The sequence below is a fragment of the Centruroides vittatus genome, unplaced genomic scaffold (genome assembly GCF_030686945.1).
Source record: "Centruroides vittatus isolate TY-2023 unplaced genomic scaffold, ASM3068694v2 contig_4, whole genome shotgun sequence".
NCBI lineage: Eukaryota > Metazoa > Arthropoda > Arachnida > Scorpiones > Buthidae > Centruroides > Centruroides vittatus.
In genome coordinates this window covers 830,097-854,633 of record NW_027122214.1, presented here as the reverse complement: position 1 = coordinate 854,633, position 24,537 = coordinate 830,097, and the positions used below count along the sequence as shown (strand labels likewise).

Below are 24,537 nucleotides of genomic sequence, written 5' to 3'. Positions count from 1 at the left end.
GTGCAATAAATTAAATTGACATTTCAAATCTATTCTTTTGAAACAAGTTCTCGACCCAGATGGGGAAAACCCTATCCTTCCCTGCCTTACCATACTATCTGCCACGACAGTACAGAACTGCGGCTCCCATGCATTTTTCAAAACCTACATTTCGGCTCCCACTGAACACTTGCTTGCCCACCTCTGCCATGTATGGTCATTTACGTAAAATATCTTAATACCGAAAGTTATAAATTTAAAACCAACAAATATACAAAAACCATGCAAGTACTATCAACAGCAGTTATCTGTACCATCGTCAGACATAGAACCAATTACAAAAATTCAATGATTGCAGTTTATGAGTAAATATGATGGTGGACCATATTATTCAATGAAATTTCTGCATAGATGCTGAAAAATTTCCATAAACTGTGTATTATTTACAGAGCCGTAACTAGGATTTTGGACGCCTATGGCCAAGAATAAAAATGGCGCCTTTTTAATTTTTATTATAAAAAAAATTTTATTCTAAAAAACGCTATTGTTAAAAAATTATCTAATGACATTCAAAATACTATATAAATATAAATATAAAAAATTTTTGTGTGTTATTAATTTTGAATACATATTCCAAAACCTTCTCATTGGCGCCTTTATTAAATCGACACCTATGGCGGGGACCACATTGGCCATACCCTAGTTACAGCTCTGATTATTTATATATACAGTCAATAAGAATGTAATATCATATACAAATTTAAATTCACCCTTGTGCTAGATTACATTAATTCTTGACACTACCAAAGTTAGCATTTTATAAACAGATGACCAGTGATCAGGAATGTCCAGAATAGAGCAATTATATGCAGTTAATGAGTATAGATTCCCACAAATAGAGCACACACTGATTTTTGCCTTGTTTGAGGAATCACATGTTGACCCAAAGAGCATCAAAATTAATGTCAATGCTAGCAGATAGCTCAGTGGTCTGTTTGCCTGTCTTATATCCCTTTGGTGTTCTTTGATACAGCATGCTTGTGTTCTGGCTATGGCCATGATACAGTATGTAGTAACATTGTTCTGTATATTTTTAAGAGCTATTGATAAATATCCAACTTTCATATAAAAAACTTTAGCATATACAAAATATAGATAACTTAAAAGCAAAATTGGTCAATAATTAAAACTAAGCTCTTTTGGACCACCATATTATTCTGATTTATAAAATATTGGATGCAAAATTAACTTTGTTAATATATGGTAGTTATTAATATAAGATAAACAAAGGGCATGGCTGTAGAAAAAACAATATAAAATAATTTTTATACATGTTATGCAATGTAATGTTGGCTGAACTTTTAATTGTTGATAGTTTAATTTCCCAAGATTTCCCAATATCATTTTAATTGTTGATTGTTTGATTTCTCAAGATTTGTTTTATATACATTTTTTTTATTTTGCAACTGAATTCAATGTTATTAGCATCATTAGTAGACAATTGGAGATATGAAACTGCATTTTTCTAATATAAACTTGAACTTGTCCTAATCAAGATCAGATGTAGGTCATTGAATCACATTGAATCATCTATTCAATACTTCAAAGATACAAGATTATTATTCTAGTAGTAAAGAATACCAGATTCAGGAAGAAAGAGGGTTTTTTCAGATTCTGAACATAGAGCAGTGTTAAAAAGAACAATTGTTGATAAAATAGACTAAGTATCATGAACTGGGGCATAAGTTTGGATACATCCATTACACAACTAAAAAGGAACTTTCAGTACAGAGGTTGAGAGGAAAGTCTGAAAGAAAACACTTAATATTATGGAAAACTAGCTGAGCACCAAGTAACCAAACTAAAATAACTTGCAAATGGCTGGCCAAGTTAAAAAGTATCATTGTTAACACAAATAATGGGTTGTATTTTACCCTGGAGGGCAATGAATGATGACCAAAGATCTACAATAATGGAATTCTATCTCTCAAATGAAAAATAATAATAATTAGCCAAATAGATTAAGTTTATGGATGAAAAGAACTTGAAAAAAATCTGACTCAAAATAAATCTCAATATCTTTGTTCTGATGTTTATACTTGGACCTACTTCGAAAACTAAGATGTCTATATTACAAAATGCTTCCTAGTATTGAAGAGATTCATTGAAGAAAAGCAGCATAACAACAGTATTGTGTTTTGACCATACTAAGGCTATAGTCATTGAATTAGGAAATCTGGGAATATATTTCATCATTGAAAGAGAAAATTCACTCAACATCCTACAGCTAAACCCAATAGAAGATTTTAGGCTATGTTACAAAGGAAAGTTTGTGTTAGTATAGTGGAACCTCACTCAACAAGCACCTTGCATAACGAACAAAACAAATTGTAAAAAATGAAACGAGTGATGAGAAGAGGGAAAGTCCTGGATTGTGCACATGCTACATCAGTCTCTGTTTAGCACTTGTTCTGCTAGCATCTTAGTGTCACTTATGATCACACATTTTTCCAAATGTGTGTTCAGACATATTACATATAAAACATCAACAACCATAGCCCGTTATATAATAAACATGCCAAACAATATGCCAAATTCTTTGGCTACGTAAAGGCTATAATTAAATATTAGAAATTAAATAATTTGACTAGAGGTAGGCAGTTATGCTGCCATCTCATATTAAATTTAATGACCAATTCCAAATTAAATTTAAATTTTTTTTGTTTTCTACAAATCGAATTCGAATTCCGGTTGGTTCATTCCGCACTAGAAGAAAAGACAATGATGATTCATGCTCCTTAACAATGTACTACAGTACATTGTATAATTTTCTTTGAATAAACATTATACATAAAATATTTGAGTATTTTTTCAGCATGGAACACATTATCATATTTTGCATTAATTTACATGGGAAAAATTGTTTCACTTAATGAGTGTTTTACATTATGAGTAAGATTCTGGAATGAATTATGCTCATTAAGCAAGGTTCCACTGTAGTTAAAAAGGAATCTGTAGCCTTATAACTCAAGAAAAAGATGAAAAATGTTTTAAATGACATTGAAAAATTCTCCAAAACATATCTGAAAAGCAGCCCAATCTGGTTCTAAGTTTTTATTGCTTAAACTTGAAAGTAAGCTAAATCTCAGTTCATAAATGTCTGAAGATAAACATCATTCATAACGTTTTTTTTCCTTTCCCTTCAAAAATTGTAATTTACCTTTAAAATGAAGTATTTCAGACAACAAGGATTATATACAGAACAGCTTAATCCTCAGTTTGAAAGCCAAATAATTTAATAACAACAACGTTGTTCATAATACAAAATCATATACATTTAGTAATTCACATATACTGAACGGTGTTCTATTAATATTTACAGAGTAAGATTCATTCACAATAATCTTTGGCACTACTTAAGAGTGTGTTATATAAAGATTTTTCCTCTGGGAATACATAATTTATAATTTAAAGTAAATTATATTTGAAACTTTTTAAAAGACAAGTTATGCCCTTACTTGAATTTTCCCTACCTTGCCTGTAGAAAAATTATATACAATGACATCTCCACCATTATCTGCGCAAGCAATGTAAGAACCATCCCTACTCACAGATAAGTGCGTATATCTATATTTGTTTTCTGTGAAAAAAAAGTGATTCAATTAACATTCCCGAATGTTACATAATGTTATTAATGAAATCTTATGTAATATAAACATTTAATACATTAAAATATATTAATAATAAATTAATTAGTATATTTAAGAAAGAATTTATATATTTCTATTTGTAAAACATAAAATACCAACCATTTGGCTTTGATATGTTATGAATTAACGTTGGCTGAATCAAATCCACTTTGACAACTTGCAGATTCTGCGAAGGTGTGATCATCACTAAGAACTTTCCCATTGGTGTGAAAGTCATCAACTGAACTGAACTGCATTCTTTTGGAAGTAAATGCACTTTATGAAAATTTGAATGAGATAATGCTGTAAATGTATCTTCTTCCTAAAATACAGTAAAAATAATTATATGTGACTGAATAATAAAATATAAATTCCCTTATAATGAAAATCCTCTTAATAATTATATTTTATCGTCAAAAATAAGTAACAAAAAGAAAAAAGCTGTTCATTTACAAGATCTTTCATATTTGTTTGCTATCGGAAGAAAATATTTAAGAATGTGACATCACATGCACCTACTCCATTTTGTGGCTTAAGAAGTAGGATTTTTTGGAAGAAAATTAGGATAACTAGGCAGTGGCATAGCGAGAGGGGTGCAAGGGGGTGTATCATGCCCCGGGCACCACTCGCAGAGGAGTGCCCAAATGATCTCCAAAACAAACTATATGTGTTTCTGGAGAAGGGAGGGGGTGCCAATAAAGTGTCGTGCCCCGGGTGCCAGTTATGTTCGCTACGCCACTGTAACTAGGAGAAATTTAAAAAACTGCCAAAATCGTCATTTACAGGTGGATGTTCAATAAAATACTATAACAAAAGCAATCTACAGTATATTTATTAAATAAAATATTTTCTCATTAACAAGGAAAGGAAAGATCAAATTAACTTAATATATACAGTGAAACTCTAATTATTGTGGAATTGCTAATATGGGGAGTGATAATCAAGATGGACAAGGGATTGAGAAGGTTATATGTGGGTGTGATAGGAGCTTACAAGATTTTCGCAATCTTGGAAGTTTGAGGTCGGTGGCAGTTTCTTGGTCTTCCCATCTTTTCCAAGATAGTCCCAATGAAGTACTCGATCCTGGTTTGCGAGCGAGTTCCTTTGACATCTCAATGACTCTAGGACAATATGGTTGACTTCCAGTAAAGGGAAGGTGTCAATTCGAGGAAGTGAGACAGAGATAGGCACGAGACACACAACAACTGGATCTATACTTGGAATTTTTGGGAGATGATGATGTGTTCCAGAAATTTGCAATTTTTATTATTTTCTGTCCTGATCATCCATTCTGATTGACATTTTTCCTCATTCTTGCTTTCTAAGTGGTTCCTCACTCATTACTAAGTGTAATGAGATCTTGACTTAGATTGCAAGAGAGGTCAAAATCGACGTTTAATCTGCTCTCAACCAGGAATGGATGGTCTCAGGACTTATTTTCTTCTATTGTTTATATGTTTGTGTTACATTTTTCATAGAAAAAAAATTATTTCTAGCTTTTTTTTCTTTCAAAAATATTTCAATGCAAATTTTAGTGACAGTTCAGACCTGCCCGAGCCTCACATTGTCGAAACCCTGATTAAAGCAATGCTCCACATTATTAGAGGTGAACCTCTAAGTGAATAAACATCTTTTCTCATAATTCAAAAACCTTTGTTATAAATTTTATTTAGTTATTTTTTTAATGTGGAAATTTTCTAACAAAAAGAAGTATCACTTTATAAGTTACTAGAATAATAATCCAGGATAGGTTATGGCCTTCATTTATCAATAACATTTACAATTAGTAAATATGAAAACAATTTAAAAAACAAATACATCATGACAAATGTTAACAATATCAAATTAACAATTATCTATTGTATGTTCTATCTTGTCAACATTCAATCAAAATTACCTTTGGGTTCTAATGCTTTAAAATTGAAATTTAATGTAAAATCAATAAACAATAAATTTAAGCCTAAATTTAAAATTGTTTTCATGTGGTATTAGTTGAAACTACTAAAAGTTAACATATAATGAGCGTAAAGTTAAGTAAAGGGATGTTAAAATAGGATTTCACAGAAAATGACAATAATAAACTCAGCTAATTTTCTGCTTTTATTACACCTAAAAGTATATAGAAAACCAAAATAGTTTAGTGCAAATAAAAGCAGAAAATTTACTGAATATATTGGTCCTGGAGTTAATGTTGATTAAATATCAGTAAACATTCTCCTAACTCAATGGAAAATTGCTACAGCTGCTTGAAAAACCTAATGCAAAAATCTTCCCTTCATGATTTTCACTGGGATTTGATTAAATACTAGAAAAACTGTTGTTGAAATTTACTGAAAAAAAAATTTTAAATTCTTTAAATTAAATATGTACCTTTGGAAAAAACTTTTAACTTTAACTTTAAAATTTTAAATTTGAACTGTGATTCAGAAGATCTTGCATTGCACATACAAATGTAGAAAGGAATAGCAGAGGCAGAAATATGCATTACACATGCTTTATTTAGAAAAAAAATTGATCCTGCATTATCACTTAAAGACAAAAATATGGCAATCAAGACTAACTGTTAAAAAGCAGGATATTTCTTGCCTTCCTACTAAAAAGTAGGATGAATACCAGACCTGTAAGCATATTTGCTGTTTCCATATTGCAATGTGATCTTTATTATTGTGTTGCAAGAAACAGAACCATTCTTTCTAGCATTACTCTACAAATATATCTCTTGAATGATTGTAAAGCTACTCCTTACTTCAATGAATTGATTGTGTTTCTCTTTGCAGATCATACTTTGCATAGAATGAAGAAAATGAATTCATGTTTAAACACTACACATTGTTATGCAACAACAAAAAATGACAAACTAAGACCGTGCATATATAGGTTGGGACGCACATTCTAACCTAACCTATTCTAATAATTTGGTTGCTAATAATTATGGTAATTTATTAGAATAGGTTGGATTAGAACGTGTGTCCTACTGTTTCCTTGCTGGAATCAGAAGAGCCGCCATCTTAGCACCAAGAATTACATTAACCAACATTTTATATTCAATAAAAAGTGTTATATTTTATTATATTTGTTAAATTTGTTAACATTTATATTTTTTAATTTTGTTAATTATATTAAAATCGAATATGTATTCTGAGTAAATAAATGTTTAATTTTTTACAGTATATAATTATCAAATAAACTAATGAACCCAACAAAATTTTTTTCGAAATGAAAGGGGCGATACTACGTAACGGTTTTATTGAAGGGGGTGACGATTCGTTAGAGGTTGAGAAACACTGATCTAGATAATATACATTAAAATGTTGGTAAAAAAGAAAGCAAGATGCACTACGAGTAATTTTTGAAAGAACAAATAATTTTTAAGAAATCAAACTTGTAACATTATGTCATATTTTTGATTGATATAATCAAAAATATCCTTTTCAATACAACTATTAAATTTTACAATAATGAAGAACCATATTTCATTTCTGATCATAGGCATTGCAATAATAATTGTTCATTATATTAACAGCAATATCATTGCTTCATAATCATGTAAATTTCAATATATTACTGTTAACAAGACATGACAACCAATTCTATGACAGAAATTTAAAATTATCATTTAAAAATATTCCTACTCATCCAACAATGACAACAGAACGTTTTCATAATTATATTTTATTAATTACTTTTGAGATTCAAAAGTTTTTAAAAAATCTAATTTAACATAATAATACTAATGCAAAATACACTGAATGTCCTAAATTTATAAATAAGTCTTTACAATATTAAAATAATTTTTACATGCTAAATGAATATACAGTAGAACCTCTATATTTGTAATATTTGATATTCGTCACATTTTGATGACTTTTTTTATTTTTCCATATTTGTCAGTATTTTCTGTGTTCGTCGTCATTTCCAACACCGGAAGTGGCACTACAATTGCCTGTCCGCACCAATCGGCTAGCTGTAGTTAATCAGTCTGCTTTGTGCGGTTGTCATATGTGTTGTTGAGTTATCGAAAAATAATCAATGCGAGAAACCAAGTTTCAATCGCTACAAAGTGGCACCCAAATGTTGCTATAGTCAACCAAATTACATTCAATGATAATGTAATTACCTACTTCAGAAAAGTTTTAAAAAACAGACAAAAATACACAGCATTGGACAAGTTCTTTATTAAATAGAGTCCTTCTGAATCATTTGCAAAACAGACCCCATGATCATAAATGGATTTACCTAATGTTCTAATTGATATGTCTTCTTCTAAACAATAATACTATATTAATAATACTGTTCTTCCCTTTCTACCACTGTACTGTATTTATTTAGTACAATAAAGATAGTTTTACAAACAACATAATTTTTATTCTTGTACCTTTTTTTCAGGACGGAAACAGATTAATTGAATATCAGTTATTTATTATGAGAAAAATTGTTTCTATATTCGTTAAGTCCTTTCGTTAAGTCCTTAGGAACAGATTAATGAAGAATATAGAGGTTCCACTGTATAAGGTTTAGGAAATTTTTGTTTTAAATCAAAATCTGCAAAAAACAATTTTGTATAGTAACTCTTGATTATATTTTGAATTATATGATGTTATTATATATTTTTATTAAATAGAAACAATTTGATGTAAATAAAAGTTGAGTGTTTAATAAATAATTTTTTATTCTTTGAACAAAAATCATCAAAATGATATATATGTACACAAGGGACATACAGAAAATTGAACTGCATAAAAAATGAGCATCTAGACTACTGTGCCATCAATACTATGTTTCTATATGAATTACAAGTACAATAGAACAGTGTTTCTCAAACTATTGGTCATGATCCAATTATTGGGGCATGTTAAAATTATAATGGGTTGCAAAATGATACTACCTTCCACAGAATTACTCATAATACTTGTAATTACTGAAATATTCTCTAAGAACTAGCAATAACAGATGCATCAGTTAAATACTGAAACTTTTTAACAACTTTTTCTTATAACTATTATCATCATTCAGTAATAAAATTAAGATTATAGAATGTGTGAAATTGATTTATCTTTTTTTATCTTTATTAGGTTATTCGTTAGGTTACTATTCATAAAATCATTTAAGTTGCAATGGTTTTGAAAATATTTCTTCAAATTTTTAGATATATTGTTATGCATAACAATAAATTAAAAAAATAAATAATGATTGAGTTCAAAGTAAAATAGACTACTGAATAATTCTGAAACAGTCTATTTTATTTACAATTGTCAGTCTTACATTTTTTAATAGTTAAATTTCAACAATAAAAACTGAAATTGAAATTAAGTTGTTTGTTATAAATCATTATATTTAAAAGACACCTAGTTGATAGGAAAGCTAGGACAAGAAAGAAAAAAATTGCACCATTAGTTTTCATCATGAAAGGCACAAAGCAAATTGAAAATTTTGATATTATAAAATCTGTGGGCAAATTTCAGACTATGCATGCTTACTAAAGTAACAGAGATTGCACTTAAAAGTTGTGAATGTTTGTATGGAGTTTTTGCCAAAGTCTCAAACTGTGTTAGAGGGAAACCAGAAACAGTGCTGTACAAGGATTTCCCCAATTTCTGAAACATGTTAGAGTGGAACTGTGTTATACACGGGATATCTATACATTTTTCTTGAAAGTGAGCTTGCTGAAACTGAAAATGCCAGAAAGTGATATTAAATATTTTTCTTCACTTGTTTTAAATAAAGTTGAAAGACTTTATAATTACAGTAGAGCGTCGTTTATCCGAATCAATTGGGGACTGGGGTTGTTCAAATAACCGATTATGTACAAAAAATATATTAACTTATCCGATGTTGAAATTTTTCTCCATTGCGTGTTGCTCCGTGTTGAATTTTCATCGATTTTAAGCCTAACGAAAATTTTTATAATAATAATCGAGGCTATTCTATTGTTAAAAATTATTTCTTTATTTTGTACAAACAAAATAAATATATTGAAAAATATAAAAACAAAAAAATTATACTTTAGAAGTTAATCTAGTATCAAAAATGTTCGATTCAGCGTGACACAGTCCAACTGGAAAGCTTTCGGTTGACTGGCTTTCGGATAAACGATGCTCTACTATATTTATTTTTTGTTTGGTCTTTATATCTATTGTCACAATATTGAAAATATTACATCTAAATGTCAAGGTCTCAAAGTAAGAAGTACGAATTTCTTAAAAATCAAACTGTTTTAGATCTTTTCATAAAAGCTTAAAAAATCTCAAAGTTTATAAAAGATACCTTATCAGATCATAGACTTTTTAACAATAATATAAACTTAAAATTTAAAAATATAACTTTTTTTAAAACCAAAATATGTTATTGTTCTTGTGATTCCTTTTAGAATTTTTCAGTTTTTATATACAATGTTATTACAGATGAATCATTGGATTTCAAGCAACTATTTCCAACAATAAATGATATCTTAAAAGAACTAGAAACTGTACGTTTGTGTTGTAGGACTACAGATGTTCTGTTTGTTCCTTTGGTAATACAATACAAATCCAAGCAGTAGTCCAGTTTGACCTTCTGCAGCATGTTTTCCTGGATGGTCACAACTGCAGCAGTAATGCAGTCCTGGAGCTCTGCCAGAGGTGCAGGTAATGGTGGCACATAAACTGTGTCCTTTACATATCATGACAGGAAAAACCTCATATGATGTGAGGTCCAAAGATGTGGAAGGCATTTGCACAGTGCTAAGTCATTGTTACGGCAATGCCCAAGTGTGAGAGTTCCACATTTGGGTATTGATGTACCGGTACCTCGGTATGTAAATGGGGTAGAGCCCCATTTTGCCGAAAGACAGTCATTGGAAATGACTTCTGCTGCATGGTTGCAATTTTGACAATGAATGTTGTGCTGCCACCCAGTGTGTCACAAAGAAATCTTTACATATGAGTTTCTCTTTGTTTCATGTCTAGTGTGGAAAACCTAGCTCAATACTTTGGAAGTTACAGGATTTTATGACTCAATGATTCATTTGTAATAATCATGTATAATGAATGCATCATTTCATAAATTTATTTTATGAAATGTTTCTGGTTTCACATATTTTTAATTACTTCCAAATAAAATGCTGGTTAATCTGAAAACAATTTAAAAATAAAAAATTTGACACAAACTGTTTCTTCTTGAATAAAGAATTTCACTCTCTAAAGAAGCAGTTATTTATTTTATTCATCATGCACAATTAAACATAAAATACTATATATGATTAACAAGTTACTATTAATAAACTATTACATTTTATTATAAATTTAACATAATAGCATCTACTTCTCCTATACTGAAAATAACTAACCAACCGATTAAAGTAAATAAGACTGTAGTTAATATAAATTCTTGGAATATCTGTACCAAAATCATTTGATTTATGAATTAAGATAAAAGTAAGAGAATACATTTATAATCCGAATCCCAGTAAAATAATTATTACTATATAATCATATAGAAATATGAGAAGAATGGCTAGAATTCAACAGCTGACTAAACAAATAGGACAATGCTGCATACACATAAACTACTTTAAATGCCATTCATTACATAATGTACTAAACAACTGAGAGTGTGATTCAAAATGCATTTATATTAGAGAGAGAACAAAAAATGTGCCAAGTGCTAGTATAGCTACTTGGGTTGCTGTACTTCTAGACAATTAAAATTTGAAATAGAATATACCAAAATTACTCAGTTTACAAATCAAGAAAGAAGTAAGAGAATATAAATTTTAGTTTCATTTGGTCCTTTTAATGGACATCTTAAAATAATTTTAAAATGTATAACATAAAAGATTTTTAAGTTGTAATAATTACACTACCAAAGATGATTTTTATCTCCAGGAAAATAAAGATGATTTCTTATCAATACTGATGTCTATATTTTGAAAAACAGCAAGAAAATGTCAAATCATGTCAGTTTTCAAATATTGAAGCCCTTATTATATCATGTATCTGTACATTTATCATCCATATTAGGAATTAATACCATGTGAAGCACATTTATTAAAGTAAAACAAAGCACTTGAAACATGTAACTGATATCTCAACTTCCCAAACTGAACATATTACTTAACTGCTCTAAAATGCTGGAACTGAACTTCATTACTAGGTTTTGGAACAGTTTGTTCAGATATACCGTGTTTCCCCAAAAATAAGACCTAGTAGAGGTTTTGCTGAATTGCTAAATATAAGGCCTTCCCAGAAAGTAAGACCTAGCAAAGTTTTCGTTTGGAAGCATGCCCGCTGAACAGAACATCAGAGCATGCAGCTGTGATTCTTTTTAGCCTGCCACCATTATCCCCTACCTTCACTGTCTGTTGCAGAGTAGTTGCATGCAGGACATGAAGACCGTCACCTACCACCAACCCTGATGTCCCCTTCTGCGGCCGTCACTTGTAAATGTGCAGGCAAGGCATCAAGAGGCCCGTCACCTGCCGCCATACCGTATGCTGTCCCTGCTGGGCTGTACGAGTGTGCTGTGGTGAGCTCCCCTGGTGGCCGGAAGCTGCCATACCATATGAAAAATAAGACATCCCTTGAAAATAAGACCTAGTGCATCTTTGGGAGCAAAAATTAATATAAGACACTGTCTTATTTTCGGGAAAACAGGGTAGATGACATTCAAATAAGAAATTTAATTTGTCAAGTATAAATGAAGATTTATCTGCAGAATTTAATAAAAATCTAGAGCAATCATAATTGGATGGATTACAGTAATTTTTGCCATTTGAAATGTCAGGTACAATTGACTGAAGTAAGAATCCACTTTCACTGATTTGTTAACTGCAAAAGTGTTGCATCTTTGAAGCAGAGTGTTACAAAGCTTCTTCTTTGAGGCTTACAAAACTGTGTTTGTTCTCAAAATCCACTTGATAGATTTTGATTAAACTTTGCCATTTTCTATTAATTGCAATGAGGAATCCAAAAATGTAATAAAAAATGGGGGTCCATGACTTCATTTTTGAGATATAAGGTTCTTTCATAAGCACGCACGACAAAGCAATATCGTGCAATTTTGTTGTGTGATGTTTTATGATCACTAGCACTCCTATGGGCTTATAAGTTCAAGTTGGTTCTCAATCCATGCAGTGTTAATATGGCTTAAATCCAACCATAAATTTTACATGGATATTATAATTTCTGAAGAAAATTTGGCAAGTCTACCATACATGGAAATATCTAAGATCAACTAGCACATGTGGAGATTACTGATCAACCAGATCCAGCTTTTGCATCTGAAGAAACTAATCCTGCAGACAAAATAATAATGACTGGACTACCTAGCATGATTTAAATATTACAGAAGAATCAAATCAAACATACAATAAACTGGCTAAGGGTCATTGGCCCTGTTGATGAGCGTACACCCAGCATCATCTGCATGACGTTTCCTTGCCTCTTACATTATGGCTTAGCAGATTTGAATGATACATCAAGTCCACAATCAATCATGCCACAAAATTACTTTTGATATTTATATACACATTCAAGCAAATAGTTTCAAAAAGATCTGAGATTTCAGATTTTAGCTTGTAATATAATACAAAGAAGAGTCATTGCAAAGAGATAAAATATTTGCAAGAAGACACGAGTTCAGTAGAACAATGGAACAATTACATAATAGACTACAATCAGATTCTTCATTTATTCAAAATATAATGTATTGATTGTCTCAAACTCCTGGATCACAAGCATTCTACTCGTGATCCAGCAAAATGCTCGTGACTGCAATTAAACCATTTTGGTTTAATTGCAGTCACAAGCATTTTGCTAGTCATAATTGCAGTCATGAGCCTGACTGGAACTGTCAGGAACTAGAAGCTATGATTGATCAAATTGGGCCACCAACAACATTTCTCATGTTATCTGCTGCAGTCCTGTGGTGGCCTGATCTAGTGCAATTATTAGATGTTAATCCTGAAACAGAACAAGCAGTCTCAGACTTTGACAAAACACAATTATGACAAAGACTTATATCAACTTACCCACTAATAGTTGATATTTTCTTTTATCATCATTTTCATATATATTTTAAGACACTTTTGAATTTGTATCTAAATGTAAAAGACTTCTGGTACAAGTTTGAGTACCAACATCATGGCTTGGTTCACGTACTGTACATATGCTTATATGGATAGAAAACACACCAGACATAACCAGATTATCAGATACATTTTATCATCAACAAGCAAAGAATTTTTACGATTGGACTGTTATGGATGTCCATCAAAATCCCTTGCAACTAAGATCTGAAATTCATCTCTCTGCCAAGCATGGATCAGAAGAGTTACATAGAATAAATAATGACTATGAATCACAAAACTGCTACCAGTTATATGATCCAAACCATACTGAGTATTGTAAAAAAATTTGAAATGGCCACATATATTGTCATTTTAATTTTCCAAAAGTTATTCAAAACAAGTCAACTTTAGAACAAGATGAGCATGGTTTTTGGAACTATAAACCCGTAAGAAATCATGCCTATCTAAATGATCACAATAAGTACCTGTTATTGTCTTGGTGAGCGAATATCGATCTACAAACTGTCACTAATACCAGAAAGATGAAAGAATACCTTGCAAAATATGGTAAAAATGAACAGCATTCTCTAACCCTTAGATATACACTTAGCGACACTTTAGCATTCATTAGTGAAGCTACCACAATGCCGAGTGCTGTATCTAAACTGTTCAATACAGTTATAGAGAAATGAGACATTAGTGCATGAGAAACAGTGTAAAGTACTTAATTTTAGTATCTTAGGAAACCGACTATAATTACGGTCGGTAAAACTTCCGTTAACCTAACGGGTACTTTACGCGGATTCGAGATTAATTTGCCAGGCCTGGGCTTTTAAGCGTGCACCGAAAAATTAGTAGTAATAACGATAAATATCAAGTCAGATCAAAAGTTCAAATATATTTAATTAGCAACTAGAACGTACTACGTACAAATGTCAATAATTCAAACAAAATTTATTAACGAAAATCAACAAGTCAACCCGACAATAAACTCAGCTACTTAGCTTAACTTAATATTAATTTCCCCTTTGAAATTCAACAATCAAATACTTAGAAACTATGAACAAAATCTCTTACTAATTAAACGTCTATCCGTCACCTCACTATACGAAGAAACTATTTCCTCAATCCTTTCGATATCGTCAAATCGTCAATCGAACTCCTCTTTAGCACCTTAGATCGTCCAATTATCAATCTGGACTTCTATCAGAAAATACTTCGCTTTCGAATTAACCTCTCTCTCAAAGTCGCCTCGATTTGGAATTCACCTCGGTTTGGAAATCACCTCGGTTTGGAAATCACCTCTCCTTCTTCGGTTAACATACGGGTTTTATACTGTGAGGTGACGTCACACTTGAGCTGGGTTACTCCTCTTATTTACATACTTAGTTGCTAACATTAACTGTCTGTTCTGGCAGCTTTAAGTTTCCGACAAAGCTTATAAACCGTTTACAAAATATTTATCATAATTTTCTGGGATGTTTAAGACGGTTTATCAAGTATTTCTCTACTAGTGATTGTGGGGACTCCCTCTCCATTTTTTTTCTGCGGACTATTACTTCTGCCGGGCAGCGCAAGAGTGCAAGATGTTTCCTATGGCGCTTATTTCTCCGTGAGTTGTTTTATCTTCATTTTTTCATTACTAACAAGAGAGTGGTGGGGAACCTTCGTCCTAAATAAACATAAACCCCAAACAAAAGATAATAAAACGGAAATAATAATAAAATAAAAATAACGTTCGGACTCAGTTCCTTACAACAGCACACCTTATATCAGGACTGGCACTGCACAGATAATCTTGTAAATTCAAAGTGGTGTCAATTACAATGAATGATATGGTAGAGATTGTTAACAATAATGACGTAAGTAAGCCTCAACCTGAGACTTTGCATCAAACAGACCTTGCAAAACCAGATGATTAGTTACAGAGAAAATTGTACATGTATTTCCTCAAGTAGACAACAGACATAATCATCAAGATGATTAGTGCTTCACTCTACTTGAAGAGATCTTAGAGAACTTAATGATGGCTTTGATAGTTGGATGGATGCTTATCTTAATCAAAGATTCTAATCAGAAAATTGAAGATAGTATGTTTGAGAAAAATAAAGTTTTTTCATACTATGAAAATATACCAGTCAAATATGATCCACAGGAATGGATGAAAAATCAGGCAATGACCCCAGACAGATTACCAGGTGATGTTCCTTTAGGCAAAAGAGAGATTGATTTGAATGCAAACTGGACTTCTGACTTTGAGGAATACTCTCCAATATAATCAATAATTTACACATAGTTGAAGAAGCAAAAAATCAAGATCTGCAACACATTAATGAGGATCAACGTGTACAAACCCATTTAAAATTTAATTTTGAACAAAGGAATGTGCTTCAATTTGTTGCTGAAAAACTTCAAGTTGATGCACCAAATGGTATTGCACTTATAATAAGACAAGCTGGAACTGGCAAGATGTGTCTGATTAATGAAGTTACACAAATTATTCATGAAAGATATGGACCACTGTCTCTTTGTCTAATGTCAGCTTTGCCCATCAATGCTGCAACTATTCACTCGGCCTTGAAAATATCTCCATATAGGAGGAATAAGTATTTAGGTGCTAATAAGGAATGTATTTTACAAGATGAATTTGAATATACAAAAGCCATTATCATCAATGAAATTTCTAATATGTCAATGATTAACTTGAGATTTCAACAAGCAAAAGCTGATAACTCTGATTTTGGTGGCCTACGCATTCTATTATTTAGTGATTTCTCGCAACTGCTACCAGTAATGGATTCACCTCTATATTCTGAGCCTAGCAAGAAAGGTAATCCTAATGTTGACACCTTAACAGGAGAATGGCTGTTTAAAAATATAAGTGTCATTTTCTTTTTGGATCAAGTAATGCACCAAATAGGAGATTATCAGGCTCACTTTTGAGATTCTCTTCATCATGTTTATAGAGGAGCATGCACAGAAGATGACCATGCTTTTATTTCTCGATGAAACATTCCAATATCATCAAATGGATCTTTTGATAATGCTGTGAGAATAAATAATCAAGTAAAGACATACAATTACAGAGCATTTCTTAAAGAAAACCATCCAGTAGCACTTATTGAAGCAAAGAACAATTGTATTGCATGTTGGGAAGGTTGCACTGAAGAGTCAGGATTAGAAAATGAATTAAATCTCTCCACTGGATGCAAAGTTATTCTTCGTAAGAATTTGTATGCCCAAGCTAAGTTATCAAATGGATCATCAGGAATTGTGAAAACAATAATTTATGATTCTTCAACAATCTGGGCTGAATACTTTCATATGCAACCTATCTGCATTTTGGTAGCCTTTCCAAGCTATATGGAACCAAAGTATTGTGGACTAGTTCCAATAATACCATACTCAGTTTCTTTTTGCAAGAACGATCAGAACTGTGTCAGAATTTCCAGTTTGTCTTGACTATGTAGTTACTGTCCAGCTAAGTCAAGGAATGACTCTTGATAAAGCGGTTGTCAGTATTGGCAATAAGGATTTCTCTGCTGGTCTTATGTATGTTGTATTGTCATGCATATGTATATTTGATGGTCTTATCATTTTGCCAGTTATCATATTGCTTATGTCACTAAACACATCATCTATGGCCTTATGGAAAAAAGGAATTAATAGACTAAGGATGATTGCGGTAGCTTGACAGCAACTGTTATACAGTTACATAACCACTTATCATCCATACTGATGCAACATCAGCAATACTTCCTTAAGCGAAAGTTTTGAAAAAGCTTGGATTAGACTTGGAGCCGACCAGAAGGGCTGGGTGGGGAGATTGTGTTGCTGCCTATTTCCCTCCCTATAAGCTTTTCATACCCATTATGGGCCATAAAACTGACCTTTTACAAGTGCTTAGTAACTCAATAATGTGTCTGACAGTTATCAAGTACACAAATAACTATCCTTTTAAGAACATTTGATGTCCCCATGATGAGCCTCATGGGGTTTCAAATAAAAATAAATTAAAAATTAAACAGATACATTTCATTACTTATCAATATACTTATAGGAAAGAGAAAATAATTTGTAATTACAAAAAATGCAACACCCTGCGTCAATTCTAGTGCAATACAACAAAGTTGCACAGTGTAAAGTCCTAGTTTAATTTATTCTTTTATTTTATCCAATTTTCATTTTACCATGTGTTATAAAACTTAGATACAAAGAAATATTAATATGAGTAAAGGTCACTTTTGGTGCAAGTCTTTTGATATCCTGCAGGTTCAAAATGTGGCTCCCCAATCTGATATATCTGCCAAGGTTCAAAATAATGTAAATAAAAAAACAAAAACACATTAAAATTGTGAGAATCGGGGGTTAAGCGACGAGGTCTAACCCGTTATCCGACAATGGGGAGGCGATTCCCGCTCACGTGGTCAATGGATGGCAGTTTAGGAGGGCAAAAATTGAGTGGGAGGTCGTGGGTAAGTCGATAAAGTGTTGGCCGCGTTTGAGTAATCACACCTATTTAAACATATTTAATAAGGATATTATATAAAAGATGCATACATTACTAAAAATGACAATAATGGTTATACTAATAATAATAGTTTAGACGCGACAATAATCCTTCATAAAATTATTAATGAGGCGGTTAGCGGGGGTTTGACGCTCGTACTTGCATTCAGAGAGATTTTTAACCCTTTCCTCTGTCTATTATTAACTAAACCTCAACCAACTGAGGGGAGAGAGAGATTTCCGTATAATAAATCAAAAATTACCTCGCTATCTGTAAGTCGTCGGCGTCAATTAGAGTTGAAGGCATGGAGGAAGGTTGTGGATTAATTCTATTCGAGATCCTTGACGTCACACCTCTAATGGGGGTGTGAACACATTTTATACCTAATTCAAGGGGTGTGAACACATTTTATACCTAATTCAAGGGGTGTGAACTGTCATATAGTCAGGATTTATTTGCACACCTGTTATTGTGTTCATGCCTGGATTTGGCTAGTACGGACACCGGAAATTGAGATCTTTGTTTAAATTACAGACCTAAGTGCTTCGCAGAGGTGAACTTAAGATATAAATTTCTATTGACATGACAGCTCTCACCCATCAATTAGCGTGTAGCTGACAATAACTATTGCAATCTTGTCTACAATTTCAATATTGTTTATGTCCAATGTCAGGTTCGATGATGATCTATGTGATTTATTGCTGCAGCCACGTGTCACGTGCAACAAAAAGGGGGATGAGAACATCGCTTATTCCCGTCTTGTTGATTCTATTGTCTATCGAGTTACTGTAATACAAATGATTATTTCCTTCTTGTTGATATATATTTTTAACAGCTATTTTGTAAAGATCGTTGCAGTTGTTAACCTTGGAAGGCCTCTTTAACTTTCTTACTTCACATTCTTCCGTAGAATTAAAGGTTTATAAAAAGAACGATACTATTCAACAAAAAAGGGGAAAGGAAGTGTTTCGGATCCTCGCAAAATGATTTTCACAGATATGTGTTTTATCCACATGCTATTCTTTTTGTGTATGATTATACAAAGATGAATTACCAAGTTCTACTCAAACTGGAATTATTAATTGACTTAAAATCCATCTTGCACACTTTTCTAGCTGTAAAACATTTCTTATACTCCAAAATTCCAGTCCAAGCAAATGTTTTTGGCTGTATTCAGGGCCTGCTTCAGGCTTACATCCACAGAAAAAAAAAAAAAAAATTAGAGCAAGCTGAGAATTCTATGTTCTATTTCCAGAATATGTTTTTTTGTAATCAGTATAATTGATACCCAGGCTCATTCATGTATTGGGCTAGCACAGTAGGTCTACTGTGCTAGCCCAATACATGAATGAGCCTGGGGAGCCTGGCCTTCCTACCAGTCAACCAGGAGGAAGTGAGATTAATTAAAATAAGTTTTAATGTACAAAAATTCAGAATACTAGAAGCTTGGAAAACCTTTAAGACTACAATCAAGAGAAATTACCTAAACAGCAAAGATGCCAAAAACTATATCTGCAGCTTGAAAATCTCTCAAAGATCATCACATCACATTAACACAATAATATAAAACAATGCTTTTTTTATGAGTGGATATGACAGACCATTAGAACTACTAGCAGTTATAATCTTCCTTTTGTTTCCATATTTATTTTGTATGAATTAATGATAAAATTTTTTGTGGAATTAACAACAAAAATTTTTGGTAACTAACTTTTTGATCAAGTCTGTTATAAAAATAATGCAAAAGAATGTATTTTAAAACAATCTGGAAATAAAACATAGAATTTTCTCTTTGCTCTAGTTTTTTCTTTCATCTTTTTTGTGTATAGATGTAAGCTGAAAGCAGGCCTGAAAATGTTTACTTAGACTAGAAGTTTAGACCAGTATACGAAACATTTTACAGTTGGAAATGTGTGCACAAGGTGGTTTATAAGTCTACACAAAGCTGTATCTATATCTTTTGATTGTTGTATGAGAGGAAACTTTGAAGACTATTTTTGAAATTGGGAATATTTTTTTCTAGGCAAATCATCTATTTTAATGATGGAGGTAAAAATAATTTTTTATTTGGTATTATTTGTTAGTATGCTGTTATTATTATTAATTAATAATACTTCATCCATTATATTGGATTGTTGCAAATGAAATGGCTGTTTTTTAAAATGAAAACTATCCAGCCTTGTAGTTCAACTTTTTTCCATGTCAACAATGCTGTATGTTTGCAATTGGAAGAGAATACACATAATATGTGAATTTAAAAATGTAATCTCAATTATATTGTGAATTTCAGATGTTTAAGAGTACTTTTTCTGACAGCATGGAAAAAGGAAATTGAATAATTTTCTTTTAGGAGTATAAGCAGGGACATAATGCACTGAAGCAACCTGAAATACTAATAAAATTTTTTGTGAAAATTCTGTGAGTGAGCAGGCCATCATTGGTTCAAAAAATTTCATTCTGGGAATACAAATCTCAAAAATCAGAATTGAAGAATATCATTAAAACAGAACATTACCTAACTTCTGGGAAATCATGGAAAAGGTGAACATACTGGATGTTATTCAATCATTTCTCAACACCTAAACATGTTAGGGAAAGTCAAGAAGCTTGATAACGAGTACCACACAAACTCAGTTATCATTTGGGTCTGCAGTTCTTTAATTATTCATCACAAAAATGAAAGTATTCAAATGAAATTCTTCTCCATTCACCTTATTCTCCAGACTTTTTTCCAACAGACTATCACCTTTTTTTTATACATTTAGACAGTTTTTTGGTAAGGAAAATCTTCAAGGTAGAGGATGCAAAAAAAGTACCTTCAATGATTTTTTGGCTACTCATTCTCATGATTCCTATCAAATTGGCATTAATGCATTTCTATTGCATTGGGAAAAGTGTGTTAATGCTGGTGAAGACAATTTTGATTGAATATGTAAGTTTTAAATTAAATTAATAAATGTTCAAAGTCAGAAATAAAAATCAGTCATTTCATTTGCAACAACTTAATATAACTGAAGTGAGAAATGCTAGCAATTTAAATCACTATATGACAAGTATATAAATTAATAATTAAAACAATTAACATTTATAAATATTATTAATAATAAAACAATAATTAAAACTGATAATAAATAATAACATGTAGCACCAAAAGATAGCTTAAAAATGCCTATTAATCTAAACAAAATAATAATAATAATAATCAGTTAAAACACTGAATAGAATAAACAATTTTAAATCTATTTTAACTGATGTTTGGGACAAGATATTTTGATAATATTGGATGACTCATCCAATCCGGTAGACTTCTTCACAGCAATAGCTGTGAAGAAGTCCACCGGATTTATTTATTCAGATTAAAGAGACATACATTCACAATACGTATAGACAGCTACCACATCTGACATTGAGAAGAATAAGTTAAGTTAGGTTAGAACGTGCGTCCCCACTTCCCTGTCTTCTGATCGCTGGAATAGGAGACAAGCTGTCACCGGGGACGCATGTTCTAACCTAACCTAACCTAGTCTAATAATTTGGTTGCTACTAGTTATGGTAATTTATTAGAATAGGTTAGGTTAGGTTAGAACGCACATCTCCACTGTTCTGTCTTCTGATTGCTGGACTCGGAGACGAGCCGCCACCTTCGATACGTAGGGTAACATTAACCCCATTTTTTTATAATTAAGTAGACTATGTTTGAATAAATATTGTTCATCTAATTGATTGTCTTTTAATTTTATTTGAACAATTAATATATTTAACCATTAATATACTTGAATAATAATTCTAAACTAGTTTGGCCTGACACACTTACGCCAAGCTAGTTTGGCCTAGGCAAAACTAGTTTGGCATAAAATCTGGTCTTGCCGGTAACATATATAATTTTTGCATTATAAATTCATTTTTAATCTAAAGAGTAAGATAATATTTACCAGAGAAAAATGATACAATTTCAATTTCTCTTTTGTGGAATATGCTAACCATCTTCCATCATCTGATAAGCAACAACAAATTATGGTTTCATTGTTTTTACAATTTAATTGCAAGATTTTCTTCTCTCTCGATACCAGAGGTAATATTTCACCATTATTTCCTGCAAGTGAACAATATAATTAAACAAAAATGTATTTTATCCAAAACAACATAAATAAATAAAAAATTTACCAGAATTAATGTCTGTATGGCCCAACTGCCACATTTCTAAAGAATTTGAATAATTTAATAATAAACAATGGGCTTTATTTGCTACAGAAACTTGACACTTCTGAAATCATACAGAAATATTAAATTCTTTATGCATAAAATCACTTAAATTTTTTAATCATCTTGTTTCATTAATGCTAACAATGTCTTTACCTTTAGAAAAGGAAAACATTTTATTTGTGTCTTAGGTGGATACTTGCTTAAAGTTAAACATACATCAATACCTAAAAAATAATAATTTACATTAGCATAAATTAATTTAAATTAACATTACACAAATTACAAATTTGTTAATAATATTTTATTATGAACATATAGTACACTTCACGTCAGTGTTTAGAAAATTAAATAACTGACACTTCTGTGTAGCGGCGTTACTAACAGCAATTTGATAAAATTCAGATGTACTCGCAAGTACTTTCAACAGCTTACAGCTGTCATCCTCAGGCGAAAATTGAATACATTTATTATCGAATTATCAGCTTTTTAATGGACTTTTCAAATTACATAATGCATGTGGATGGAATATAGAATAAAAATGTTTTATTCTATATTCCAGCTGTAAGCTATTGAAAGTACTTGCGAGTACATCTGAATTTTATCAAATCACTGTTAGTAATGCCTAGGGATTGCAATCCAGCAGTGTTTTCAATCCCGCTGGATCCAGCACAGATGTATTTTTGGTACAATAAAGTGTTATCTATCTATCTATCCAGCAATTTATGGTATTTTGTAAAGAAATAAAACATTTTTTTTAAATACTTAAGAAACTTTTATTATTTAGACTGGTCACTATAAATCAGTAAAACTTCTTACACATTTAGATAGTAAACTTAACTTTGGTTCGCTTTAACACTTGAGATAGAGATAATTAACTTTAAATATTTACTTAGATTATAATTATAATGTAATCTTTAAGTTAAATAATAGCAAAAGTAATTCTACTAGTTAATTTATATTAATATATTATAATAATGTAAGGACAGATAATCAGTGGCTAAGTGGCTATCAGTCTTACCAGTTTTCTTATATAGGCTCTACATATCAGTCAGTAGTTATTTATAACTAATTTAATTATACGTGTTAGTAAAGTAGTGAGTAAGTAGTAGTAGTCTAGTAGTTAGTTATTATTATCACAATCATGAATCACATACATTCATATCATCATATATCTAACATACTGATACTCATTAATTTAATTAACTATTTAACTAACTAAGCAGTCTCAGTTTCTTACTAATTTTCACAATAAAATTGCCTAGCTTAGTCCACTAACCACTTATAGAATAAAAGTTAAAAACTCTTACTTAATAGAATTAGAGTAGAAGTTATAAAATATTAGTCTTGTCTTGAATAAAATATTTTAAAGGATTAAATAAAATTAAATCAATCACTTCTGTTATTTTTTTGACTTTTCTGGAAGTAGGATCTCAAGAAACAAATGGTATTGATGGTGTTGTCTCCCAATCTACTTCTTAATGAACTGTATATATATCCTGCTGTGGAGAAGGCCCTTTCTGCCTCTACGTTAGTTGGTTTCAGGGTCATCAAATAATCATAAATCGCTCCGTCACGTGATTCACTGACGTCACAACCAACTGTAAATTAGAATTATGCACCAGGACTAGGAGAGGAGTTACTTATTTTATTTAGCACGAAGACACTTTATTTAGCAAGAGCAGAAAGTCAACTGGTAATTACATCAGCAGAAGCAAAAGGACGGACAGTGCAGTGTAGACGGGGTGTAGCATGTGCAGCATTGAACGGCAACATCACTCTCGCCGCCGAGCGATAGCACACGTAGCAAAGTGGCAACGCCGACAACGTAGACTTTTTCGCCATTATTTAGAAAGTTAATTGAGTATTGCAGATCCGCAGCACTGGATCCAGCAGGCCGAAGAATGCGCTGGATCCAGCTGGATTACTGGATGAGGAATCCAGCAATTGCAATCCCTAGTAACGCCGCTACACAAAAGTGTCATTTATTTAATTAATAGTTTATTATCATCATAATCATACAGATAACATTATACTAATAATAATTTGTTTTATATATACAAAATATATATTATATTTGTAGAAATTCCTTTCAAAACAATAACTTTATTTAA

The 24,537-nt window shown here is 31.4% G+C and overlaps 1 protein-coding gene across 2 annotated transcripts in view; it reads right to left on the bottom strand.

Moving 5' to 3' along the window:
* Positions 1-24,537, bottom strand: part of LOC136976233 (U3 small nucleolar RNA-associated protein 4 homolog) — a 65,018-nt gene that overhangs the window by 6,704 nt on the left and 33,777 nt on the right. The window contains exons 10-14 of one of the 2 annotated variants that reach the window (XM_067271456.1): positions 22,580-22,650; positions 22,388-22,487; positions 22,156-22,316; positions 3,789-3,990; positions 3,498-3,619 (exon numbers count right to left, since the gene is read on the bottom strand). In XM_067271456.1, the coding sequence (XP_067127557.1) occupies positions 3,498-3,619; positions 3,789-3,990; positions 22,156-22,316; positions 22,388-22,487; positions 22,580-22,650 (656 nt within the window). The remainder of the gene's footprint in view (positions 1-3,497; positions 3,620-3,788; positions 3,991-22,155; positions 22,317-22,387; positions 22,488-22,579; positions 22,651-24,537) is intronic. The other variant, XM_067271457.1, reaches the window with a different exon arrangement.